Source organism: Pezoporus wallicus, unplaced genomic scaffold (assembly GCF_028554395.1).
Source record: "Pezoporus wallicus isolate ANWC-B61680 ecotype Strahan unplaced genomic scaffold, APGP_CSIRO_Pwel_v1 contig_8042, whole genome shotgun sequence".
NCBI lineage: Eukaryota > Metazoa > Chordata > Aves > Psittaciformes > Psittacidae > Pezoporus > Pezoporus wallicus.
In genome coordinates, this window is record NW_026639380.1 from 2,430,782 (window position 1) to 2,457,124 (window position 26,343).

The following is a 26,343-nucleotide window of genomic DNA, read 5'->3' on the forward strand; positions in this document are numbered from 1 at the left end:
AAATAAAATACCTGACAAGAGATATTTTAAACCTGGGATGTTTATATGTGGGTCAAATATGAGATTGTGAAATCTTCTACCATCATAGTCAGATTTTTCTCATCTCTTACCTCTGAGTATTATTCAGTGAAATTCCATTCTGGAGCGGAAGGTTGTTGATATAAGCCAAGGATAAATGTAGTCCTAAAGGCTGTTCTTTCTGGATGGCTTAGCACAATATAGTGCTCAAATATCCATTTCACTTAGCTGTTGCAGTATTCTAGCACGAAATAGCAGCAGGATACCACTATTACGTAAAGGACAGGAGCACAAAGGATAATGCATGTGAATACTGATCTGCTGACTGATGTAATCATTGTGATAAAAGATAATGTGTAAGTAGTTTAAGACTTGACTCTTGTATAAAGTCAGATACATGGAGCATAAAACTAGATGCTTCTGGAAGCTGAAAAAGGAGGAAGGTCACAAGGCTGTGGAGCAGATCTAAACTCACATCACACAGTTCCTTGCCTCCATAAGACCCAGGTCAGCAGCAAATGGATAGCAGCAGTCAGTGGATACAGCTTCAGGATTCATGGCTGCCCCATAACACAGGATGAGAAGGGATCCTTCCTCAGCATGAAAGGGATGTGGAAATGCCTCACAACAGAGTCTGGGACCAGCAGCTGCTGGGCAGCAAGTTAACCAAGGTTCCTGCATTTGCAGGTTACAAATAACATCCTAGCTAAATCATCATATGTATTTTTCCAGTAATGCATGAAATCAAGAAACATCATTAAGAGAAATTAATTGGCTCTGAGGCTGTCATGGTACTCACCACACCTGCCACTTCCCTTTGATGACAGGATCATGAAAGTTCTTACCAACTAGTTTATTTAAAATCTTCATAAATAATGTGTCCTTTTGCCCTTTGCACTTTCTCCCTCTCTTTCTTAGTTTGCATTTCTGTTACTTTAGGAACAGCTAATGGTCCAAATGTTAATGCTAACCATCTTCCTCTTCCATTCCCTGTAACGGGAGAGAAAGGTCCCACGAGTCCTTGCTAAACTAGCCAGTTGTGACATCCCTAGAATAGAACAAAGACTGACTTGAATTTTTTAAGAGAGATTTAAAAAAATCTGTAAATAACCTGGTGATATTAAAAGCCTCACTGCTACAGTGCTTAAGTTCTGTGTCAGGGTGTGAATTTTGCATCAGTGCTGCGGCCACCCACAGAAAATAGTTAAGCTTAAGACGAGCAAACAGGACTGCAGCATGCTAACTTCACATGGGTACATTTACAAAGCTAGTGAAGCTTTACGGGCTATAACAAGTTATCATAAATGTTTCACAAGATTTATCGTTTTAGGCCACCAAGTTATGTAAAGTAGCCAAGATAACAATTTTACAACAATATTTAGTGTTTAGTTTTCATATATTACATAATTGTTAATGTGCTATGTATTTTAATAATCGTTGCACATCAATCATTAAAAATCATATATTGTTGTTAATTACTCAAATTTGACCTTCATAAATCTTGGGTATTTTTAGTTTATAGACACTATACTCGTTCCTTGTTCTTTACAAAGGTCAGCTGGAATCCTGAAATGCTATTATTTTCTCAGGAGATAATGCCATTTCAATAATTCAAGCAGTACCTAACAAGTAACGATACCAAACCATCTCCCTCTTGGTGGGGGAAAAAGTACTTCACCGAGAACACATTGATATAAATAAAGTACATTTAATCACTCACTGAAGACTCATTATACAGAAATCATTAAAATACCAAACATTTTGTTAAAAGGATGGAATAATGACATGGAATGCTAATGTACATCTTTCTCCATTTGTAAATATGAATGTGCATAGATGTAGTGATCACTGACTGAAAACGTAGTTCTTGAAATTGCAATGAACATGCTTCAGTAAGAGCAGATATCTGACATGGTTAAGACAACTTTCTGCGCATTTAAAATAACATATTTTAAAAACTAAATAAATTAAAAATAACAAATATGAAAGAAACAAAGACGAGTATATCACCATCTGTTTTCTCTCAGATTATACGATTTAATCCAGAAACCAAAGTGGACTCCAGATGCACTTTTAAACACAACACAGAGCCTGTTTACCAGTGCTAAAGCTCTGGAGGGGTGCATGTATAACAAATTTACCTCTTCAAAAGCACAGGTACAGCACCATGTCACTTGTTCTGAGCTGAAGTCACTCCCTACTCCCAGGAACACTAGCTGAAAGCTTCTACGTTTAGACCCTGATTTTTTGTATTTATTTTTTTAAGCTTCATTCTTGACTAGAGGACTAAGCTACAGTGCCAACAGTAATTGTGCACATTCCCTCTGAACCTCTCAGAAGATTTGTCCCCAGAGGAAACAAGAAATTTCTTACTTTTCTCACAGCTTTCACAGAGATCGAAAAGCTGCATGTTGCAGATCCATACTGCCTGTTATCAGACTGAGGCAGAGAAATTACACTGGTGCAATGGATGCGGTGGAGAACCAACTGCCATAATTAAAAATTAGTTCTCTTACTCACCCCATGCTGACAGGAAGCCACGTCTGGGACAGAATCCTGTCACCATTTTGTACCAACAATATTTTAAAATGTGTAAAAAAAAGGACAAAATTCTCTATCTGTTCTGTTCACTGAGCTCAAAGAAAATCATTACTTACACTACAACTAGATCTCTCATCACTCACATTACAACTACAATTAGAGAAGAGCAAGGTAACTTTTGCCTAACAGTTACTTTCACCAGAATGCCAGAGCAGGTTCAGGATTAATACAGGATGATGTTCCTGGTCCTGTTCTGTTCATGTACAGAATAAATGGATGTAAGATACAGATGCATAAAGCACATAATAGTAATAACTGAAAAACAAAAACAAAAACAAAAAACAAAACCCAAACCAAGTCTCCCTTTTCACTGACCTTTTTTCATTGATGCTTTGATTGGCAGGATTTTCTTCACTATGTATCTCATGGGTCCTACCAGATAGCACCAAGAGAATGGCTTGCTGGGCACAGAGGACAGCTTTCTCAGGCCTTTTGGTTTAACTGTAGTCCCAGTCATTGATGACATCACTTTTCTCACCCCCTACACTGCAAAGCACCAATTCAGACCAACTGAACTGTAGGAAACCTCAAACATTCTTCCTCCTTCTTCCCTTATAACACCATACTAAAGGAACCTTGGGAAGCCTCTAGTATGACTTGTTCCATTGTTTGGCTATTCTTGGGTGAAAAACCTTTTCCTTATTACTCACCCAAATCTCTTATTTCAGTTCATGCTCATTGTCTGTGATACTTCCACTATGAATTGCCCTGAAGAGCCTTGCTCCATCTTGTTGAAAACCTCCCCATTTCTATTGGAAGGCTGATATTAGGTTCCTGTGAGGATGCTCCATCTCCACGCTGGTAAAGAGGAGTACCCCCAGCCTCTCCTCACAAGGCAAGGTACTACAACCCCTGACAATCTTCGGGGACTCCACTGAACTCACCCCAGTTTACAGATATCTGTCTTGCTTTGGGGTCCCAAAAGTCGATGCAGTAATGTAGATATGGTCCACTGAAGACTGAATCAAGGACATAATTACTTCAGACTACTGGCTCCAATACTGTCAGTACAGCCTAAGGTGCTGCTACCCTTCCTTGCTACCAGGGCACACTGCAGGCTCACGTCCTCGTGTAACAGGACTCCACATCCTTTTCCACAGAGCTGCATCCCAGGCAGCCAGGGCTTGGCCTGCTGTGCTACAGAATTGTTCTTCCTTCCCAAGCGCAGGACTCTGCACTTGCCCTTGCTGAACTTTGTAACATTTCTGTCTGTGCATTCCTCCAGCCTGACCAAGATCTCCTGAATAGAAGTCCTACAATATGCTTTAAGAAAATGAATAGTAAAGACATCCATCAGCAATTTTGGCACAGATGAAGAGATTTCAGTACTGTGATCAAAACTGAATTGCCTGCAGAGCCTTAGATGCAGAATCCCTTCAGTATTTCACAGCTTAAGAATGAGGTTTCCCTTGGCAGTCCACAGGCATTGCCACTAAAACTGGTTTCCAACCTAAACAGTCTACTGGCTGAAGTCCATCTCATTCTCACATCTCTTTAACTCATCCCTATAGTGGCTTTACTTGAATGACATTTACTTTTGTCTCATCATGTTTCCTGTTGTCATCTATTTGCCGAGTTTCATCACTGGTGATGATAAAAATTATAGAGGAAGAGCTGAAAGTCACTTTCTTCTTTGGCCTGTCTCCTGCTTTCTGAGACATAACTATCGGCCGTACTGGTTTATCATTCCCTGTCACTGGCGTCTCTTTCATGGTCCTCGGGAATCTCATCAGGCGGAAGCACAGGAGTTGTAAGAGGCACCGTCTAAACTGCAAGAGAGAATATATAGAATGAAGTTACAACTTCCTAAGTGTTCACTTCCTAAGTGTTCACTATCACATATGATCTAGTGATGACAGCAGTACAGTAAATGACTCAAAATAACAGACTTCTGTAACAAATATGGTGGCTTTTTAGTGGGTATCTTTAGGATCACCTAGCCAGTAGGGAGCACTGAAGTGCAACTGAATATTTCACCAGCAGCAAGATCTGCAAAGAACACAGGGTCTAGGCTCCACAGCCTAGGGGGTATAGGCATTGTTCCTGTATTCAAAGGTCACACATTTGATCTAGCAGGGGAAGATATTCTCATAAACACTTCACAGAAGGATGCAGAGGGAAGAAACAAGGGGAGGAAGGGGACAGAAAGTGTTTTCTTCCTTTTAATTCCAGAGTCTGGAATGTTAAGAAAAGCACTGAAGGACACAGACATAAAATGAAATTGCCATGGCTGGTAACACAGAACTAAAGTGTTCCCACTGAATATGGAGGAGAATAGAAGTCTTTCAGCTAACTAGAAACCACTTATGATACAGGAAGTTTGTTCGACCTTGTGTCTAAATTAATGCAAAGTATTTATTGAAAGCTCATATCAGGAGAAAGAATGATAATTCCAGCAGTAGCACTGTTTCACATGCTCCAATTATGGTCACCCTTCACAAAGCAAAGATTCAGGTATGGGGGTTAAAAGATACACTCACTCAGCAGTTCCACATCTTCACACATCTAAAGCTCAAATATGATCCTTTGGGGAAATTCTCTGGTTTTGCAAGGAAAAAAAACACACAGCAACAAAGAGGGCAGGGAAAGAAACAATCCACCTTTTCCCTGAAAAGGAAGGAGGACATTTTTCTTAACAGTCTTCTATTTAGCTGTGTAAAAAATCATTCTGTATTATCCTGCATGGGTATTTGTTTTTCCAACTATTATGCAAGAAACTCTCCAACATGCCAGTTTGGAACAAGGTTTTCTCATAGGAAATTAATGCTATTCTGACACAGGTGAGGCAATAGGTCCTTTTGGGAAGGGGATCTATAAAGTTACAAGGTGATAGAGAAGGACAATCTGGTGCAAGAGAATGGTCATGTGGAAGCCTTTAAGGTTTTGGAGATGATGTCTTACCTCAGAGTAGCAGAGAAGTGAGAAAGCACAAGCATGTTAGAACAGTCAAATAGAGGAAGGATATTCTAGAGAAGAACTGGTTTTAGAATTCCTTTTAAAAGCAAAACATCCCAGAAGATGAGTGAAAATATCATTTTGGTCTTAATCTGGAATTAGAAGTGAGTGAGAAGTACTTCACATTGTATCTCCAATCAGTGTGTTCAGCCGATTCGTTCTTATCCTGGCTATGACTTCACTGGCATTTTTCCTGGTCCCAGTTTGATTTGCTTCTAGATATCAGAACCTACACAATCTTTTTCAGATAAATTACTCAGCCTGATATCTGGGTACAGAGTCAGTGTCACGGTATTAAAAAAAAATCAAAATCCCTCTGTTGAAAAATACTCCTTTTTGAACATGATTATTATTAGCTCCCAATATCCGTGTCAGCTCTGACACCGTGCAGCTGTGTAAACTTGCATCAGCTTGTTATGAAATGAGCTGGGGGAGGCGGGGAGCTGCAAGACAGCATGTTGGGGGCTTCCTGCCTTCACTCAGAAACAGCACCACCTTTGCCCTCAGTCCTGGCCTGAGCTGCACTACGGCCTTTGCCTGGCTGCCCACTTGGCGGATGAGACCCAGTGACTTGGCTGCCTTGTCCCCACTGGCTGCTGGCTGGCCCAGGCTGCTGCATGGCAATTGCAAACCAGGTAGGAAATCTCAGACAGTTCCATCTCTATAATGAGCCAAAAGACAATGAAATCCCAAGGAAACCCTTCTAGCAATCATTCATGGTTTTATACCCTTTCTCAAGTGATTCTATAAAAATCCAGATATCTTTAACTCTATACAATTTTGGTTTCAGAAGTTTACAATGTGCATTACACTTCCAGTTAGTGTTCTGGGTTACGGTGAAGCTATCTTTATGTCTAAATAAATTCACCAACATTCAGTGGTTATAACTTGATGACTTAGAAAAAGATGTGTAGTTCCCTAGTTTCCATATATTTGGCATGCCACTGATAACTCCAAATACTTCCATTGTCTCTCTGCTCTGTAAAGCACTGAAATGAGCTATTACCACCATTATATCAGCAGTCTACTTTTCATAATGAAGAACACAAAAGCAGACAAAAATATAAATTTGTTTCTCATGGAAAAGTATGTCTTCTTAACAGCATGTTAATGCTTTTGTCCCCAGAAAACATTTCACTGTCATCCACATGAGACTCTGGCTATGAATGCAGGAACTGCAAGCTGTCCTGTTTCCCCTATGTGGATAATTAAAGAAGAAGAATTGCTGATAGCGCACCTGGGTCTTGAGCAAGCCAGGGAGTATTTGTGTGCATGGGTGCAAGCCCAGGCTGGGAAACAGCCTGGGGAGTGACTGTTTGTAAAATGGAATTTATAGTGGCTGAAGACAGTCACTGTGATTGATGTGGTTTCTGTTTGGCTTCACAGCTCAGGCCCGTATCTGTATGCTATATATTACCATGCTGGAGTGAATAAAGTAGAACTAGTTGTGGAAGCATGGTGTGTGTGTGCGGGCGTGCGTTTAGCCTCTTTCTTTACAAACACTGCAAATGGTGCCCCATGTGAGGCACTAAACTGCTTGACACTGCAGTGTCCATGCAACCCGACAGGGAATTCCTGGTACCGCCATTTCCCTGTTACAGGTCAGTATCACCCATTGTACAGGGAATCATGGCATTGCATTAGAAAAATGGGACAAGTAGAATCAGCCAAACAGAAACTGTATTTGAAAGTTTTACAGCAAATTTTAAAATCCTCTGGATATCATTTGTCTGAGAGAGAAGCAATGAAACTTTTGTTATGGGTCAAACCAAATTGCAACTGGTTTCCAGCAACAGGGTCATCTTATACTCAGATATGGGAGAGAGTGGGAGAACATTTACAAACTCAAAATCACCTTGGTATGGAGGTTCCTGTTGATTTAATAGTGACATGGCGTTTTGTCTATTCTGCATTATCTAATTTGCAACCTGCTGACGATATAATTCAGAAACCTGATAAAACAAATTACCAAAATACCAACAATTTGAAAGAGCAAGGACAGAAGGATGAAAATATCTTTTCTGAGAAGCCGGATAATCCTTTTACTTCTGGCCCCATAGATTCAGAAAAGGAGCCAAATTTACATCCGCCTCTGATGCCATTAAAGGTATTCACATCAAATATTCCTCATTTGGGGATAGAGGATGGTGATCTTATTGGAGACATTGCTTTCACTTTACCTGTATTTTATAGAACAGATGGGCAGGGACAACAACAACCAGTACATGAAAGTATTCCGTACACAGTATTTAAGGAATTGAAAAAATCAGTGATGGAAAATGGAATTCAAAGTCCTTATACATTAGGTCTGCTAGAAATGATGGCTAGTTCAGGATCTATGGTACCATGGGATTGGCACACTTTAATGCAAACAATTTTGACACCTGATCAATACTCGTCTGGAGATCGGAATATAGTGACTTAGTGGCTTTACAGATATTAGATAATGCTCAAAGAGGAACACCAATAGATGCTGATATGTTAACAGGCAATGGTTGCACCCTTATCATCAAATCCAGCAAGCTGCTCATATGGCTGTACAAGCCTGGAGGTGAGTACGTGAATCAAGAAAGAAAACTACTTCTTTCGCAACTGTTCACCAAGGGTTTCGGGAACCCTATTTGTCTTTTATAGACTGATTAAGCAATGCTATACAAAGGCAGATTGATAATCCTGAGGGTGCTGGTGTGCTTTTATTTCAGCTAGCATATGAAAATGCAAAGGGAGATTGCAAAGCTGCTTTAGCCCCAGTCAGGGAAAAGTTTACAGACATCGCCGAGTTTATTAAAACATGTCAGGATATAGGTATGGAGGCTCATAAGGCTTCTGCATTGGCTGCTGCATTATCAAAACTCAACATGTGTCAGCAAAAATGTTTTAACTGTGGACAGGAAGACATGTTAGTAAAATGTGTCCCCAAAAGAAACAAAAGCAGAAAGAAAAAACACCATCTCAACTCTGTCCCAGATGCAAGAAAGGATATCACTGGAGCAATCAGTGTAAATCTAAATTTGATAAGGATGGAAATCCTTTGTTGGGAAACTCCAAGAGGGGTGCGGCAAAACCTAATACCCCTCAAAACAACAGGGGTTTTCCAGCAAATGCTCCATCTCCTATGTCGCAGCTACCAGAACAGGCAGCATCTGCTTGGATGTGGCAACAAGCACCAACACCCAATTAGATTGTGCCACTGTTAAAGCTATAGCTACCAATGTTTGGGGACCTTTACCAAAGGGGTTTATGGATCTTTTGTTACTACACTCAAGTACAACTCTCCAAGGAATAAACATTCATCCAGGAGTAACAGATTCAGATTATACTGGAGAAACGAAAATTTTAGCATCTTCCTTAAATGGCAGTTGTAAAATTCCAAAAGGTCAAAAACTAGCACAACTTGTTTTGATTCCATATTGGGTGCCAAAAGTAGAAATTAACACAAGGAATACCTCTGGATTTGGAAGCTGTGGAAAAGCTGAGGTTTATTAGACCCAGGACATTAATCAGAAACAACATTTATTGAATTTGCAAATAGAGAATAGAGACTTTAGTGGATTACTAGATGATGGGGCAGATGTTTTGATTATTTCACAATCTCAATGGCTGACTGATTGGCCCTTTGAAAAGACTTTAGCAACAGTAGCCAGAATAGGAGGTATGCAGTCTCCTTTTAAAAGTAGTCGAGTCCTCAAAGCTATTGCACCGGACGGTGCTGTAGCTGATTTTCAACCATGTATACTCCCAGTTTCTATGAATCTGTGGGGTGAGATTTGCAAATGCAATGGAATTTGTTGCTTACCAGAGATGGGGCAAATTTATCCTCACTGATCTGAAGCCCATGCTCAAACTCTCATGGTTAACAGAAAAAACAGTTTGGGTTGATCAGTGACCTTTAAAAGGGGAAAAATTGGAGCAACCACATTTATTGGTTGAAGAGCAGCTGAAAGCAGGACATATTGTTCCATCTACTAGCCCCTAGAACACACCCATTTTTGCAATTCTAAAGAAATCAGAGAAATGGCGACTCTTACAAGATCTGCTTGCAACTGATAATGTAATGCAACCCACGGGGGCTTTACAACCAGGTTTGCCTAATCCTACTATGATTCCACCTGAATGGTTTCTTTACATTATGGATTTGAAGGATTGCTTTTTTTACAATTCCTTTGCATCCTGCAGATTGAGATAATTTTGATTTTTCTGTGCCTTCAGTCAACTGTGCTGCTCCATTCAAAGCTATCAATGGACTATTTTGCCATAAGGAATGACAAACAGTCCAACGCTCTGTCAGCTAGTAGTTTCCACAGCTATATCACCAACTAGGAGCACATTTCCTGAATCAATAATTTATCATTATATGGATGACATTTTGGTCTGTGCAGAAACAGAACAGTATTTAGAAAGTAACGTTAATCATTTAGCAGAAAATTTATGTTCTTTTGGTCTACAAATTGCCCAGGAAAAAATACAAAAAATGCCACCCTGGAAATATTTGGGGTGGGTGCTAACTGAAAAAAAAACAGTAAAGCCTCAGAAGATAAAATTGGCAAACAAAATCACAAATTTGAATGATTTAAAGAAGCTCTTAGGTACTATTAATTGGGTGGGTCCTATGTTGAGTATTACTAATGCCAACCTTGAACCACTCTCTGATTTATTACAAGGGGACTCAGACTTGAATTCTCCTTGTCAGCTTACCCCTAAAAGTATTGACACTTTGAATACAGTGACTCAAAAAATTGAGATGCTACAGGCAGATAAAATGCATTTACACTTGCCAATTTCTCTGCTTGTTGTTAATACGCAACAAAGGCCATTAGGAGTTAGATGTCAAATCAACAGTAATTCTGTTTACTTTTTTAAATGGGTTTTTTTACCACATACCCAGAGAAAGACTGTGACAGAACCATTAAATATGATTGTTGACTTAGTCGCCAAAGGCTGTACAAGGGTTCAACATTTAACAGGCAACGACCCTAAAGAATTGTATTTACCATTAACTGTAACAGACTTTCAGGTCCCTTTTCCTCAGTCTGTTTCTTTCCAAACAGTGTTAGCAGACTTTACAGGAAAAAAAAAAAATATGGTACTCCAAAACATAAATTGCTAAAAGCTTTTTCAGATTTTGATCTACAGGAGTGATACGTAATTCAAACGCAACCCATTCAAGACGCTAAAACCATTTTTGTTGATGGCTCTAGAAAAAAAACAGCAAAGCTGCTGTTGTTTGGTTTGAAAATGATTCCTGGCAATCCTCTGTTATACATGTGGATGACTCTACACTGCTTGTTGAAATTGCTGCAGTCTTGCATGAGCTACAGTTGTTCCCTGCAGAATCCTTAAATATTGTTTGTGACTCAGAATATGTTGTTTGATTGTTATCATGCCTTCCTTTTAGCATGTTAAATCAATAACTGTGCACTGACATTTTGCTGAAGCTAAAACTTTGTTTGGAAACTAGGATATATTCTGTTTTCATTGGTCATATTAGATTGCATTCCAACCTGCCTGGCCCTTTTAACTGCGGGTAGACATAGCAAACTCCTTGACTGTTAACTCTCAGCATTTACTTCTGCAGCCACTTCACATTCCTCTTTTCATCAGAATGCCTCTGCTTTAAAGAAACAGTTTAACCTGTCTTCTTCTCAAGCAAAGCAAATGGTCAAGTCTTGCCCTGACTGTCAGTCAACAGCTCAGTCCTCATTTGCCATGGGTGTAAATCTTCATGGCTTAAAGGCAAATGAGATTTGGCAAACAAATGTTACACATATCGCTTCCTTTGGTGCCTTTAAATATGTTCATATGTCTGTTGACACATTTTCACATGTGATTTCAGCTTCTGCCCATAAAGGAGAGAAGGCCCGTGATGTTATCCAACATTTAACACATGCATATGCTACCTGAGGAGTTCCTTCCCAGCTGAAAACAGAGAATAGCCCTGTGAATAATTCATTAGCTTTATCACTATTTTTACAACAATCGGGTGTCATGCATGTCACTGGTATTCCCCAGTCCTCTACAGGAAGCCAGGGGATTGTGAAATGAGCTCACACTGTTCTGAAATTCATGCTACAAAAACAAAAAAGGGGGAATATGGTCCCTCAAGAACAATTAGACAATGCCATCTATACACTGAATTTTTTGAATTGCACTCAATCTTGCATGAATACTCCTGTCACTGCACTACAATGACATTTTCCTCTGACACTCCACCTTCTGAATGTGCTGGAGTGTGGTATCGTGACCCTTTGGGGCCACAGAAACGGGAAGGGCCTGTGGAGCTGATAACCTGGGGGTGGGGTATGCTTGTGCCCTCCTACCTGCAGGTCTGCAGTGGTTGCCTGCAAAGGTTGTCAAGCCAAACCATGAGCTGGACAGACAAGTTGAAGAACCCAGTGCCTCAGATGCTAGAGCTGACCTTGAAGACCCCAATCAGAATGAGACAGAGAAAAAGGAAAGATTTGCAAAACATTACTTGGGGGCAACTGAGAAGTCTACATCAAACTGCAAGTACTGTGATGAGCGCTGTAGGTATGGAGTCCTCTCCAATTAATACTTTTCTGGCTTAACTAGCAATCATAGAATCATAGAATAGTTAGGGTTGGAAAGGACCTTGAGATCATCTAATTCCAACCCCCCTGCCATGGGCAGGGACACCTCACACTAAACCATATCACCTAAGGCTTCGTCCAACCTGGCCTTGAACACTGCCAAGGATGGAGCACTCACAACCTCCCTGGGCAACCCATTCCAGTGTCTCCCCACCCTAACAGGAAAGAATTTCCTCCTTACATCCAACCTAAACTTCCCCTGTTTAAGTTTTAATCCGTTACCCCTTGTCCTATCACTACAGTCCCTAATGAAGAGTCCATCCCCCGCATCCCTATAGGCCCCCTTCAGATACTGGAAGGCCACTATGAGGTCTCCACACAGCCTTCTCTTCTCCAGAATGAACAGCCCCAACTTCCTCAGCCTGTCTTCATACAGGAAGTGCTCCAGTCCCCTGGTCATCCTCCTCGTGGCCCTTCTCTGGACTTCTTCCAACAGTTCCATGTCCTTTTTATGTCGAGGACACCAGAACTGCACACAATACTCCAGGTGAGGTCTCATGAGAGCAGAGTAGAGGGGCAGGATCACCTCCTTCAACCTGCTGGTTACGCTCCTTTTCATGCAGCCCAGGATGTGGTTGGCTTTCTGGGCTGCAAGCGCACACTGAAGCCGGCTCATGTTCATTTTCTCATCGACCAACACCCTCAAGTTTCTCTCCACAGGGCTGCTCTGAATCTCTTCTCTGCCCAACCTGTAGCTGTGCCTGGGATTGCTGTGACCCAGGTGTAGGACCTTGCACTTGGCATGGTTAAACTTCATGAGGTTGGTATCAGCCCACCTCACAAGCGTGTCAAGGTCCCTCTGGATGGCATTCCTTCTCTCCAGGGTATCAACCGAACCACACAGCTTGGTGTCATTGGCAAACTTGCTGAGGGTGCACTCAATCCCACTGTCCATGTCAGCCACAAAGATGTTGAACAAGACCGGTCCCAACAGCGATCCCCAAGGGACACCACTCGTTACTGGTCTCCAGCCAGACACTGAGCCATTGACCACAACTCTTTGCGTGAGGCCATCCAGCCAGTTCTTTATCCACAGAGTGGTCCACCCATCAAATTGATGCCTCTCCAATTGAGAGACAAATAATAATACATGCAAATCAATGAAGTCTATAACCAGACTGCGTTTAACAACTCAAATACATGTGCTTGCAATGTAGCTATTATTAGAGCCTATGATTTTATGTATAAACCACCTGCATTTACTAGCCAGTTGCTAGTAAGAAACTACACACTATATCGTAGTAAAACCCCAACCCCTATCAGTATGGATTTCTCACTTGTAAAAGAGATGTCGAGCATGCAAATTTACAGTAGCTGCTAGAATATGCTAAGGCAGAAGCTAGAAAGATCCTAATAACTGTACATCATGCTGGTAGTGTTATAAAGCAGGTAACAGAACAAATTAAGAAGGTGGGAGAACATCACTGGTGGGAAGTTTTCTGTGGCTGGTCCTCCACTGTCACTACTACCCTCAATGTACTGCTGCACCCTGTAGTAGTTATACTGCTAATGTAAATCTGTGTGTGCTTTCCCATGGTAGTGACTTGTTACTGGATGAGGCTGGTGAAACTCTGCCTTGACAATGAGGTGCAAGGACTGAGGCTGGCCAAATGCCTCTTAGTACAGTCAAGAACAAGGCTGGGTTGGCCTCTGTGTTTGCCACCAAGAAGAACCTTTAGCTCTACTGTTGGCTGTAACTCAGTAGGCACTGAGTGCTGGGAACACATGCTATGCCAGATCTTGCTGTGACAGGTGGCCTCCTCTGTTAAAAGAGGGCCATTCAGAAGGGAAGGGCAGGCTAAGCAGCCTATGGTTGGCACAAGAGATTATTTAGTCCAAATATCCTGCTCAAGCACAGTCACCTAAAGCAGGTTTCATCACCCTCAAGATAAAAAAGCAGAAGTTAGCATAACTATTATAAGCTATAATAATACAATAAGTAACTATTGTATTTGAACCTTCCATCTTCAAATGCTAATATCAAGAAGCTGCTCTTGTGTGATTTAAGACTCCTTAAGCAGAAGCAGAGAAGGAGACAAGGAAAGCCAAGGACTGTGTCTTTGGAAGTAACAGCATCTATCTTCAGGTTCCCAAGGCTCCCAGTACGTCTGGCTAGTGCATTGGTGAGATCTTGTCTTTGGAGCCTGGACACCACCACTTTACTTTGCTTCTCCTCCATCTGATGTGGAGACTTGTTGCCAGCTTGCAAAGAACCAAAGCCAAAGTGCTTGCCGCCTTGATCGTGCAACACAAAAAAGGGGGAGATATGGGAACTGCAAGCTGTCCTGTTCCCCCTAAGTGGATAATTAAAGAATAAGATTGCTGACAGTGCACCTGCGTCTTGAGCAAGCCAGAGAATATTTGTGGGCATGGGTGCAAGGCTGGGCGGGGAAACAGCCTAGGGAGTGATTGTTTATAGAATGGAATTTATAGTGGCTGAAGACAGTCACTGTGATTGCTGTGGTTTCTATTTGGCTTCATAGCTCAGGCTCATATCTGTATGCTATATTTATTATCATGCTGGAGTGAATAAAGTAGAACTAATTGTGGAAGCATGGGGGGGGGTCTGTATGTGTTTAGCCTCTTTCTTTAGAGGTGCTGCAATGAATAGTAGCTCTGAAAATTGTTACTGGTGTAACATGAAATAGTATGCAGAGTTGTTCAATCGTTGTGTTGCAATAATAGAAAAGTCAAAGGCAGGCTTTTTATCTCCTAAAAAAACCTGGATATTATGAATTTTCTGCGGTGGATTTCTGTTGTGATGAGGGAGTGATTCAGATGAGGTTTTCTAGGTGTAATCCATTTCATGGGTAAACTGCCAAAACCAGACACAAATTTTGACACCCCTCCCCTTCCCTTTAATGTGTGTGCTCATGTGTAAATTCAGACATTTAAAATCAGTTTCTGATAAGGTAGTATTTAAATCACCATCAGGGATTTTAATTATACCAGATCTTTACCATTTATTCTAGCTGTTCAAATTAAAAAATAAATTAAAAAAAATTAAGATTTACAGATTAAAGATTCTTATTTGAATAACCAATTGAAAAGTTTAAATCTGATTTACTTTAATGTACCTACCTTTCTACTCATGAAGATATAGATGACTGGATTATAAGCAGTGCTTGACTTCGCAAAGAAAGATGGGATGATGGCTACTGTTGGAGTTACAAGGTTGCTATAGCCATACGTTACCAGGAGGGAAACCACTGCATAGGGCATCCAACAAATAAGAAACGTGGAGATCATTAAGAAACACATTTTAGCCACTTTCTTTTCATATTTTAGAAGTTTGACCACTTGAACAGTCTGGAAATCTTCCACACAGCGAAGCTGCAGAAGAAAAAAAATAAAATGGTGAAGTACGATAGCTCTATAGTTTACTTGAAAATTAATAGTTCTACATTTCTTTATAACTAATCTGCTAATTCAGTTTTAGGCACAGACACTACATATCTTCTCATATGAACCACAATTCTGGAATTTTATGTCACGCATACCAGACTTTTACTGGGTATATTAGGTGTAAAAATATAATTAGAAGAAAAACAGGATAGCATATCTGCTGGAAAACAACAAATCCAGTGATGTAACAAAACATGCTGCACGTATAAGTATTTTAGAAAACTGACTTGCTCTCACCCACTGGCATAAGCAAGTTCAGTTTACATTTAGTGATCCTTTGTCTGACTAGTTAGACAATCCTGCAGATCTGTGTCATCAGCAATCTTTAAAGAGAAGATAATTGCATAAATAGATTTTTCTGTACTGCTCTGCCACTTAGTTTGTTACCCTGCAATTATGAAAACTCCATTTACAGCAGAACACTAGGCAGCCGGTTCCCAGTGTTATCTGAATGAGTCATAAGATGAGGAAAAGATGTGGGACATGCATGTGAGTGTTCTCCATAACAATTATTTGTTGTGCCAATACTGTTGACCACAAACTTGAAGGGATCCATGCTAATTATTCACAGAATACAAAACATTAACACTTTCTGACACAAGGATCTGGACTGAATTAAAATGGGTCGCCTTAACATAAGAAACTGTTTTAACAGGGCTTAATCTCCACTTGGAAGAGTTTTACAGGGTTGTCTTCTCAGGAGTGGTGAGGAGAAGACAGTTCTCTGATCAGGAAAACTGCAGTTTTATATTTGCCCCTTTTCAAGGCAAAAAAAAACCCTGATGTGAGTTAGTGAGTGTGAGCATTCCTTAAACTACCTCCCTGTCAAACTACACAACAAACAGATCTTGGTGTCTTTAGGTTGGTTCTCCTCCAACCCTACATCCTGTCTATTGGTACCTGACATGAATGAACATTAAACATTCAAAAGTTGGAATAGGAAGCAAGAGTGTGAATTTAGACTCTGATCCAAGCTTAATATACAGCATTTTTCACTGAAAATGCTACAGTAAGAGAACTCTTATTTGAATTAACTTACCATTCTTACTGCATAGACAATATGGCCATAGCAATAGGCCATGATCCCCACAGGTGCTACTAGACACCCAAGGAAAAAAAGGATTACAAAGGAGGTATCATTGGGGTCTTTTGACTTCCAGTCAACGGAGCAACCTAATCCATGAATTTCCAGTGTGTATCTGTTCCAGCCCAAAAGAGGTGCTCCAGTCCAGGCTAATGAGTAGAGCCAGATGTATGTGATAGCCCGCCAAGACCAAGAGAAGTCAATCACTTTAGCATGAACTACTCGAATGTAGCGTTCATAGGCAAGAACAGTGAGAGTCATAATTGAAACAATTCCTGTAAGAAAAATAAAGAAAATCAATTAAATTACTCACAAACATTGCAAAGTGGACTGAAGTCCTCCTAATAAACATTTCCTTTGCCAGCAGGTTAACTCACAATTAGCTGGCTCATATTGTGAATCTAACACCAATATACTTTTTGGTTAACACCCCATCACTCACTAACTACTAACTCAAACAGTACCACTAACTTTAAGACTCCTCAGAGAAGGGTGCTGACGTGACCCATGACATACAATAACCATGAAGAAGGACAAGGAAAAAAAATAAAATAGAACAAGCCAATACTTCTTCCTAAATATTACTTCATGAAGTGAGAGATCATGCTCACACTGAGCTTCTTCTGTTAACAGTTGTTGAAGGGTTTGCTACTGTTGTCATTGGGTTGTTTGGTTTTAGGGGGGGTTGTCTGTTTTAGGGTGGGCTTCACGGGGGCGGGGGGGAGGGGGGGGGAACTGTTTTAAGGTTGGGGTATTTGTTTTTTTTTGTTTTTTTTTTTTTTTTTTTGAGATTTAGCTGCCATAAAGAAATGAGATACTCAGCAATAACAAAATCTGTTACAAACCTAGGGAATTCAGAGTTCAGACTCAAGTCAGAGAAAGCCTTCAACAACTGAGCATAGCTATACACCTTTAACGTGACCAAAATTACTAGGAGAATTCCAATTTCTTTGAAGATTTCTCGAGAGTCTTTGCATACCAAAGAACAACCAGGAAAGTGTTATATTGCTGAAGGAGTCCCACTTGTAAGACATTGGGTTATTTTGAGTGTCCTTTCCTATCTTGCTGATATCATAAAAATATCAGTGTTATTTTCAATTATCTGTGTACTCTTTCAACCCCACTGTACACTTACTAACATGTTATGCCATAAATCAGAGATTTTTCAGCTCTCAGCATTACCTTATCCTGACACTACCAATAAACTGCTTTTACTGAATGAGCAAATTGAAATACAGGCAGTATCTCTCAGCATTCAGACATTGCCGAGTGGAACAGAAATAGTCAGAGGAGCAATTTCTGAGTAGTGTCATCAGCATTTCTGAAGCTATTTAACTCAGAGGCATACCGAAGACTGAACAGGGTTTGTTTCTTGTTTTGTTTTCTTTCCCTCCTTTAATGTTACCAAAACCAATAAAATATTTCATGCACTTCTTTTTCACACTACTTTACTCCCATAGAATGCAGAAAACTTAGGGTTGTAAATTTGCAGATTTGACTGTCCATCTTTTTAACATAGAAATTCTAGAGAGTAACTCTTACGACTTCAGTTAAACACCCATTACACTGCATAGGAATGTTTTAGAACTGTTTCCATATTACATATGGAAATATTACATATTTCCTGGGCTTGACATTAATCCCAGGCCTTGGAAACAAAAATCCAGGTTGATGCAAACACAGGTCCACCATCAGTGAAGGAAGAGTTCGTATATGAAATATTACAGGAGCCTGACACCTACAAATAGATGGGCCCTGACAGCGTACACCTGAGGGTTTAAGAGAGGTGGCTGACATTGTTGCAAGGTCTGTCTCCATAATCTTTGAGAAGTCATGGAGACTGGGGGACAACCCAGAAGACTAGAAGGCAAATGTCACCTCCATCTACAAGAAGGGCTTAAAGGAGGATCCAGGATATTTCAGGCCCATCAGTCTTCAGTCCCTGGGAAAGTTATGGAATGAATCCTCCTGGGGTCTTTCACAAGTCAAATGAAGCACGTAACTGGGAGAAGCCAGCATGGATTCACCAGGGGCAATCGCACTTGACAAACCTGACTTCTACAACCTGCTCAGTTGATGTGGGGCCAGTGCTGGACATTGTCTACCTGGATTTCTCCAAGGCTTTTGATACAGTCTCCCCCTGCCTCCTCCTAGAGAAACTGCTGTATTACGGTCTAGACAAGTGGTCTGTGTGGTGGGTGGGGAACTGACTGCACCCAGAAGGTGGTGGTGAATGGCTCCTTTTCAAATTGGAGACCTGTCACTAGTGGGGTCCCCCTGAGATCAATATTGGGCCCAATGCCATTTAATACCTTCATGAATGACCTGGGTGATGGGATCTAGTGTACCCTGATGAAGTGTACTGATGATACCAAATGGAGTGGGGAAGGCCACCCTGCCAAGAGACCTGGATAGGTTGGAGGAGTGGGCTGACAAGACGCAGTGGAAGTTCAACAGGACAACTGTTAAGGTCTGGGAAAACATAACCCAGGAGTGCAGCACAGGCTGGGATCTGCCCAGCTGGGGAGCAGCTCTGTGGAAAGGGATGTGGTGATCTTGGTGGACAATAGGCTTAATAAGAGTAAACAGTGTGCAGCTGTGGCAAAGAAAGCCAACAGGATGCTGGGTTGCATCAACAAAGCACTCTACTCAGTGCTTGTCAGGCCACACCTGGAATACTGTGTCCAGTTTTGGTCCCTGCTGTGCAAAAGAGATGTGGACAGGCTGGAAAGGGTCCAGTCAAGAGCCAAAAAGATGTCAAAAGGACTGGGAAAACATGTGAGAAAGGCTGAGAGAACTGGTTTTGTTCAGCCTTGAGGAAAGAAGGCTCAGGGGAGACCTTTATCACCATGTTTCAGTATTTAAAGGGTGGCTACAAAGAAAAGGGATACTCCCTTTTTACACAGGGTCACATGAAAGAGATGAGGGGTTATTCCTGGGAAGATTCCAACTGGACGCTAGAGGAAAATTTTTCACAACAAGAACAATCAACCATCGGAATAATCTCCTGAGGGAAGTGGTGGACTCCTCAACACTGGACACTTAAGGTTCAGCGGGACAGCGTTTTGGGTCATGTTGTCTAGACTGTGCTTTTGCCAAGAAAGGTTGGACCAGATGACCCTTGGGGTCATAAAACTTACCTTGATTTTACTGTAAAGTCTGTGTAATTTGAAAGTTAAACCTGGGATTTCAAGGTTTCAAATGCTACAAGTTGTTTAAGCCCTCAAAATACAAGCAACTGCACAATTCTCAGTTACACCACAAACTGGGGAGCTCTTACTTTTGACCAAAATAATGACTGTAATTCTTGGTAACAGTTTTCCAGCTTGTAGATATTCCAACTATTTCTTTTGTTCCTAAATCTAAAGTACAAACCCCCCCCCAAAAAAAAAAAAAAATCTCAATAGGTAGAATCTTCAGAATTGTCAACATTTCTTAGGAGTTTATGTTCCACTAAATGTCAATGGATCATAAGGTCCAGTTTTTCACTAGGGGATGGAGGATGTCCTTGGTTTTTTAATACAACTTCAGTATAGGGAAGAACAAGACTAAAACATAAAAAAAAATCTGAATTCCTCCCCACTATACATCTTTTCCATTCTGCATCAACATGCAACCAAAGCACATTCAACATGTCTAACAAAAGCTCTGAGAAAGAAGCAGCACAGATTACCTCACATAACTAGAATAACCTCATTGCGAGACCAGTATCAGTCAGTATAAACTGACTTTAATATCTTTGAATGATCTGTAACAATGACTGGAAACTTTATATGTCATTTGAGTTTTCCAACTACTGGGAATTTCAGCTATTCTGTGTGCACACTTTGTGGCAACAAATTCCATTATGAAGCTGCAAAACCATAAAAGCAGAAGATGCCCAAGGGACTCTAAGTGGCAAGAGCTCGAATATGCCTGCCACTTCCACATGTAATGACACAAACTAATAACATTCACAGCAACAAAGATATTGAAAAAGTTTGTTCAGACAACTTGCCACAGTCAGTGTGTAACGCGTATTTTGTCAGTCTGCAAGTTTTTTCCATATGCTAACAGTAGTGTTAAGTTCAACCGTATTTCTATAAAACACAAACTAAAACTAATATATAAAATTTTATGAGTCGCTCATATCTGGTTTGGGCAATAACCTGTACCTCTGCTGCACTGATTGCAAGGAAGGAAAATTTCCTCTCAAATGAGGAAATTAAATGAGAAGTTGGGAAGGGAGAATTTATACATTTTTGTTTAAATGTAATTCAGCTGGAGTTAACTGATGTCAAGGGACAGTTTCAAGCAGCATTTGTTATACTCAATATCCTAGACAGTACTTTTTGGTGGGAAAGGATGGAAATACATAGCAGTAGAAAATAAAACTACCAGTTTACTTCTTTGCATGCTCAGAAATCAAACTGAAAGACAAATTTCGACCATAACAGATCAGTGTAAAGAATGTTTTCCTTGCATCCAGCCTGAATCTTCCCTCTCTTAGTTTCAAACCATCACCCCTCTTCCTATTGCAACAGGCCCTGCTAAAAAGTCTCTTCCGGTCTTTATTATAGGCCCCTTTTAAGTACTGTAAGTTCTCCCCAGTCTCTTCTCTCAAAGAGGAGAGGAAGAAATTATGCTATGGCATAATGTAGCAAAAGAGATTCAACTCTGAGACAGACCATGACTTCTGTTAAAGAACATATTTTCTATATCAATTAATCCTTGACCTACATCCAAATATTGAATTACTATTTTGCATACTGATCAGAGGGGAAAGCCTGTCTTCTGAAATCCCCCTTGCCTCATTCACATTTGAAAAGCTAGGCAGCAGCAATTTAGTTGAAACAACTTGTCCAAGACAAGGTGCTACTTCAGTCTTCAGCTGTGTATTACAAAACATATAACCAGTCTTTTTAAATTCAGCAATTAGGTGTATGATATGTTTTAGGCAATAGCTATGTATCACTTCTGAATTTTCAAGAAATTAGAGCATCTGCAGGAAAATCTAGGTAGACAAAAATCACTTCTAGGCATAATAGACTTGTATGTTTTATATACACCTCTCCTATAAAACTACAGAGGAATTAACATCTCTTCCATGTTCAATCCCACAAGTGATCAACTCGCTTGGAAAAAAATTGCTAAAGCTGAATGCACACCGAGTCTCCATCTGTCTGTAACACAAGATCCTAAAATCATCTGCTGACTGACCATATAAAATGCTTTTAGTGAGATTAAGTCAGTGCATATAACATACATTAGTAACACAAGAGGGTGGCACAGGGCCTCATTCCTTCAGTGTGAAAAGTCTTAGATAACATAGCTAACAATTATACACAGAAAAATGGTTTTGCTTTGCTTTGTTTTAAAGCCAGGTCCACAGGAAAGTCTCTAGCAATTAATCCTTACTTCAGCATGATATATGTGTGTGACAGAAGGAAGGAGTAGGGAGGTAGTCAGCTTGCCTTGAAACAAGTAAATAGCATAACCTCAGCTATACACTCTGCAGCTCTTCTAGGGAAAAGTAAGACTGCTTACAAAATTCCCCATGATCCAGTTCACATTACTGGAAGGGAGTATACACCTGGATCTTAACATTTACTTGGTAGCTCATCAGGATCAACCCACCACATGCCAGTGGCGACTTGTCCAGAAGGGTCATAATACTTTCAATTAACTTGACATTAAAAGCTGGCAGTGCTTATTTCCCTTACAAGAATAGCTTACAGTTAGGAAATACAAATGTCTCTAATCACACTTCAGTAGCACTAGCCTTTTAATCACAAACAATGGAAGTTTAATAATAGAAAGCCAACCCCAAAGTACACCCTTACTATGCAATCTTCTGTCCAGAGACTGCCTCAGATATGTGATTTTTACTCCTGTTTCTCAAGACCATTTCTATTACTATTCAGTTTTACCACTCTTTTCTTCCTTTGCTTAATTAAACATAACAGAAAGTATTAGAAGAACACTACTGGCAGATGGTTGCCATTTCTTGTAGCTGAAGTGATGTATGTTTGAAAGTTATATATGTACATTCCACAGGATCAGACTAGCTTACTTCTGTTCAGAAGTAAGAACCTATTTCTATGTACAGAAGGCATTAAAGCAGATATCCATTGCCTGGGAATGGGCAGGGTAAAAACTTCTCTTGTGCACATCAAGTTCTGCAACAATCACTGTCATTTTAAAAACTCTTGTTAACCTGCTTGTGAAAAGGCAGAAGATGCACACAAAGATTATATGCCTTGAGCCTGTATTGCGCAAATACTTGCTTCAGGTTAGAGGGTATCTGTACTTTAAAGACATTTGGGTATGTTTACCTGCCAAGTGTCTGCTCTAGCAATTATACCCAAAAACTTATGCTCTCAGTGACAGACAGCAAACCTCTTAGGTACGAGTAGTCTTACTAAATCGGATGAAGAGATTGCACGGATCACTGCTGTTCACAGCTTGGTCAACTACAGACAGGGGAAAAGTTAAAAGCTTTTACATAACGAGAGGGTGGCAGGCTCAGTGGGACCAGCATAGAATTGACTGCACACCTCACGGAGAAGCAACCTTCACAGTTTAAATACATCACTTAATTGAAGTAGGTATCATATTCCACCAGGGTACACCACCCATTAAAAAATAAATACTGGAACTCAGTATAATTAATTAAATGGGGATTACTGTCTAAGACAGACAACAACGTCATCAAAGACTTGTCTGTTAGTTATCTATGTTGCTTTCCCCACACTAGTATACGGCATGCTAAGAATGGCTTTGTAATAGCAAAGAGAAGCTCTTTTCCTGGCCTCTGTTGTGAAGACATATGTACCTGAACTGTATCTTGACTTCAAATTTTAATGTAAAATAAGAAAATAGGGATTCTACTTGTGTACAAGGACGTATGTTCAGTAGTCAAAATGATCCGTTTTGCACTGTAGCAACCAGAACTCTGAATATACTAAAGGCTCAATGAAAAACTTTCCAGTCCCAGGAAAAGCAGCCAACAGTAGCACGAACAGCAAATTCTGAGCTATACAACACAACACAAGCAGGTATTACTACATGGGGTTGCAGAGTGATAAAGTTATCATAATGCAGAAGGGAACTATTGCTAAGAACACAAAATACAGCCAGTTATCCCTAGACGCAGTCTGTAGCTCTGTTGCCACTTTCTGAACTGAAAAGTTTCAGAACATGAACATCTGCTTTCCCTGGTAACACTAGCAAATGTCTGAGAGCTGTGTACCACAGAAATCATCCAGTACCAAACCTTGCACAAGGGGGTAACTATATCTTGCATCCACCACAGCTTCCAAGCCATACAAGCCATAAGGTTTTTGCTGCATTATGCAGTACCAGTCACTAGCTATACAACATGCACGGTTTATTAAATAAGCACACTAATCCAAATCAGGTATATATCTCTATATAGTAAATAAGTACTATAAAGCAAATCATATATACACACACATATATAGTAAAAAAGAGTAAAGTATACCGCAAAATTAGCAATGTGTCAAATCATTGCTGCATAGAGAGAGCAAATTAAGAAGAAATACATCACCAATTACCACTGAATCATCATCCAGGCCCACACTTCCAGCTGGGAAGCCCCATTGCAGCCAATGCCAGGAGTGTCAGGTAGCTGGGAAAATTCCTGCACAGTGCGTCCACCTGTAGGTGAGGCTTCAGATTTGGCTACAAGAGAGTCCTGCTTTTATACGCTTAGAAAACATCTGGCTCTATGCCACATCTGTAATTGTTTACTCATGGGGCCATGCAGTTTCTCATGATCACACTGTTGTCCACACCAAGAGCATTGGCCAGGAGCCCCAGTGTGGCCAAGTATGAAGGTCATAGAACAGCTTCACACCTACGTTCTCCTGCCTCTTTCTGAAAAAGAGTCATGATGAACATAAACATATATACCAAATACACTGTGACAAAAAAAACAAACTTTGTTATGTCTCCCAATCATGAGTGGAAATCAGCTGTCAGCTAGGTTCCCATCTATTCCATCAACTGTGATCATGACTGATCTGCTTTGTTCCAGCAACCCAAAGGTAGACCAGAGTGCCATGTGAAACAAAGACTCAGCAGGAAAACTACAAAGCTTACTAAAGACTTTCATTTGCCTTACTAGAGCCAATTTTCAGCGCATACACATTGCACGGGCACACTGTGATCCACCTTTAACTTACACACCTCTCCCAGAAAAAAAGTACCCGACATGAGCTTTAGATTTGGCTACTGATAGCCATTTTCACCACCAGAAACACAACCCTTGCTCTTCTGCAGCATCCTTTATCAGTAAAGCAAAGCCGTATTCCTTTGCCACTGCTACGACAGTCCTTGAATTTCGCATATGGTCAGAGGAATTGGCGGTACTGCCGCAGGGTGGGCAGCGTTGGAGGCGGACAGGCAGAACTGCCGCGGTGTGCAGCCGCGTTTCCAGCCGTGCCACCGGGGCAGGGCAATGCTGGCCCTGACATCAAGGTCGGACGCGCTACTCGCCCGCTGACCACAGCGTTTCCCCACATACAATACAACCTCGTGCTGTCCGAGCAGCACTCAGCCAACTCGGAGACCCCTTTTAACAACGCTGCTTTTTTTCCCTAAGTTTCCCGTCACATCGGCATGGGCTGGAGGCCGAAACGGATTCCCAATGAATTTAATGTCTGCTACGCGTCATTCTCCTCAGCGCTGTCGACCTTCCCAGAACTCTGCCGTGCGGAGCCGCCAGGAGGGGGGACCCGACCCTTTCTCCCTGGCAGCCACCACAGCTGCTGCTCCTCACTCTTCCTTCTCCCCGGGAGGGAAAGCGCCTCTCCCAGAGGGGAGCGGGGGACGGAGTGAGCTGACTGAAAGGGGACGAAGGGATGATGAAGTAAACTCCCGGGACGAGGCGGTCGCTTCAGGGCGGGGGAGAGGCGACGGCTGGGGAGGGGGTATGTGACGATTGGGAACAGGCAGGAGGGGGGACGGAAGCCCCGGGAAAGCTGACAGGGAGAGTACGGGCAGCCGGGAGGAGAGACTCAGCGGGACAGGAGGCGACCGTGACCCCAGCACCCACCGAAGAGGCTGTTGCTGAAGCCGTCCCAGACGCAGCCGGCAGCGTCCCACACCCAGCGGCTCCTCAAGCAGGACATGAAGGTAAGGCTCACCCCGAAGACAGACACCAGCAGGTCGCTGAGGCTGATGTTGACGAGGAAGAGGTTGGTGGGCGTGCGAAGCCGCTTGAACTTGTAGTAGAGCACCAGCACCAGCAAGTTGTTGCACAAGCCCAGCACGCCTATGGTGGCGACGAGCAGCGCCAGCAGCTCGTAAGTGCTGGCGCTGAAGAGAGGCCGCTCGCCCGGCACCTCTTGCTCTGCCGCCGCGGGCTCCGGGCGGCTGGTCGTGCCCGTGCTGTTCCCCGAGTGCATGGCTCGCAGACCGGCCGCAGCAGAGATAAACCTCTCCGCCCGCTCCTAGCCCCATAGCAGAGAGCTAGTGAGGGCAGGAGGAGGAGCCCCCTCCGGCTTCCCGCCCACTGAGGGCGCGCCCTAGAGTGGCCTCACCCTTGCCCGCCCGAGGGGGGCCTTACTGCCGCCACACGCTGGTGCCGGATGGCTCCTTCCCAACAAGTAGCTCCCCTCATTCTGTTATTTGCTGCGGTGAGCAGTCTCGTCATGGCTGGGATGTGGC

The 26,343-nt window shown here is 41.7% G+C and overlaps 1 protein-coding gene across 1 annotated transcript; it reads right to left on the reverse strand.

Annotated features, from left to right (window-relative positions):
• Window positions 1-2,896: 2,896 nt before the first annotated feature.
• Window positions 2,897-26,135, reverse strand: OPN3 (opsin 3). The gene is made up of 4 exons (XM_057414520.1): window positions 25,730-26,135; window positions 16,627-16,946; window positions 15,264-15,515; window positions 2,897-4,388 (listed from the first exon to the last, which is right to left on the reverse strand). Exons 1-4 carry the CDS (start codon window positions 26,079-26,081, stop codon window positions 4,125-4,127), a joined length of 1,188 nt encoding a protein of 395 aa, XP_057270503.1. The 5' UTR covers window positions 26,082-26,135; the 3' UTR covers window positions 2,897-4,124.
• Between the last annotated feature and the right edge of the window lie 208 nt (window positions 26,136-26,343).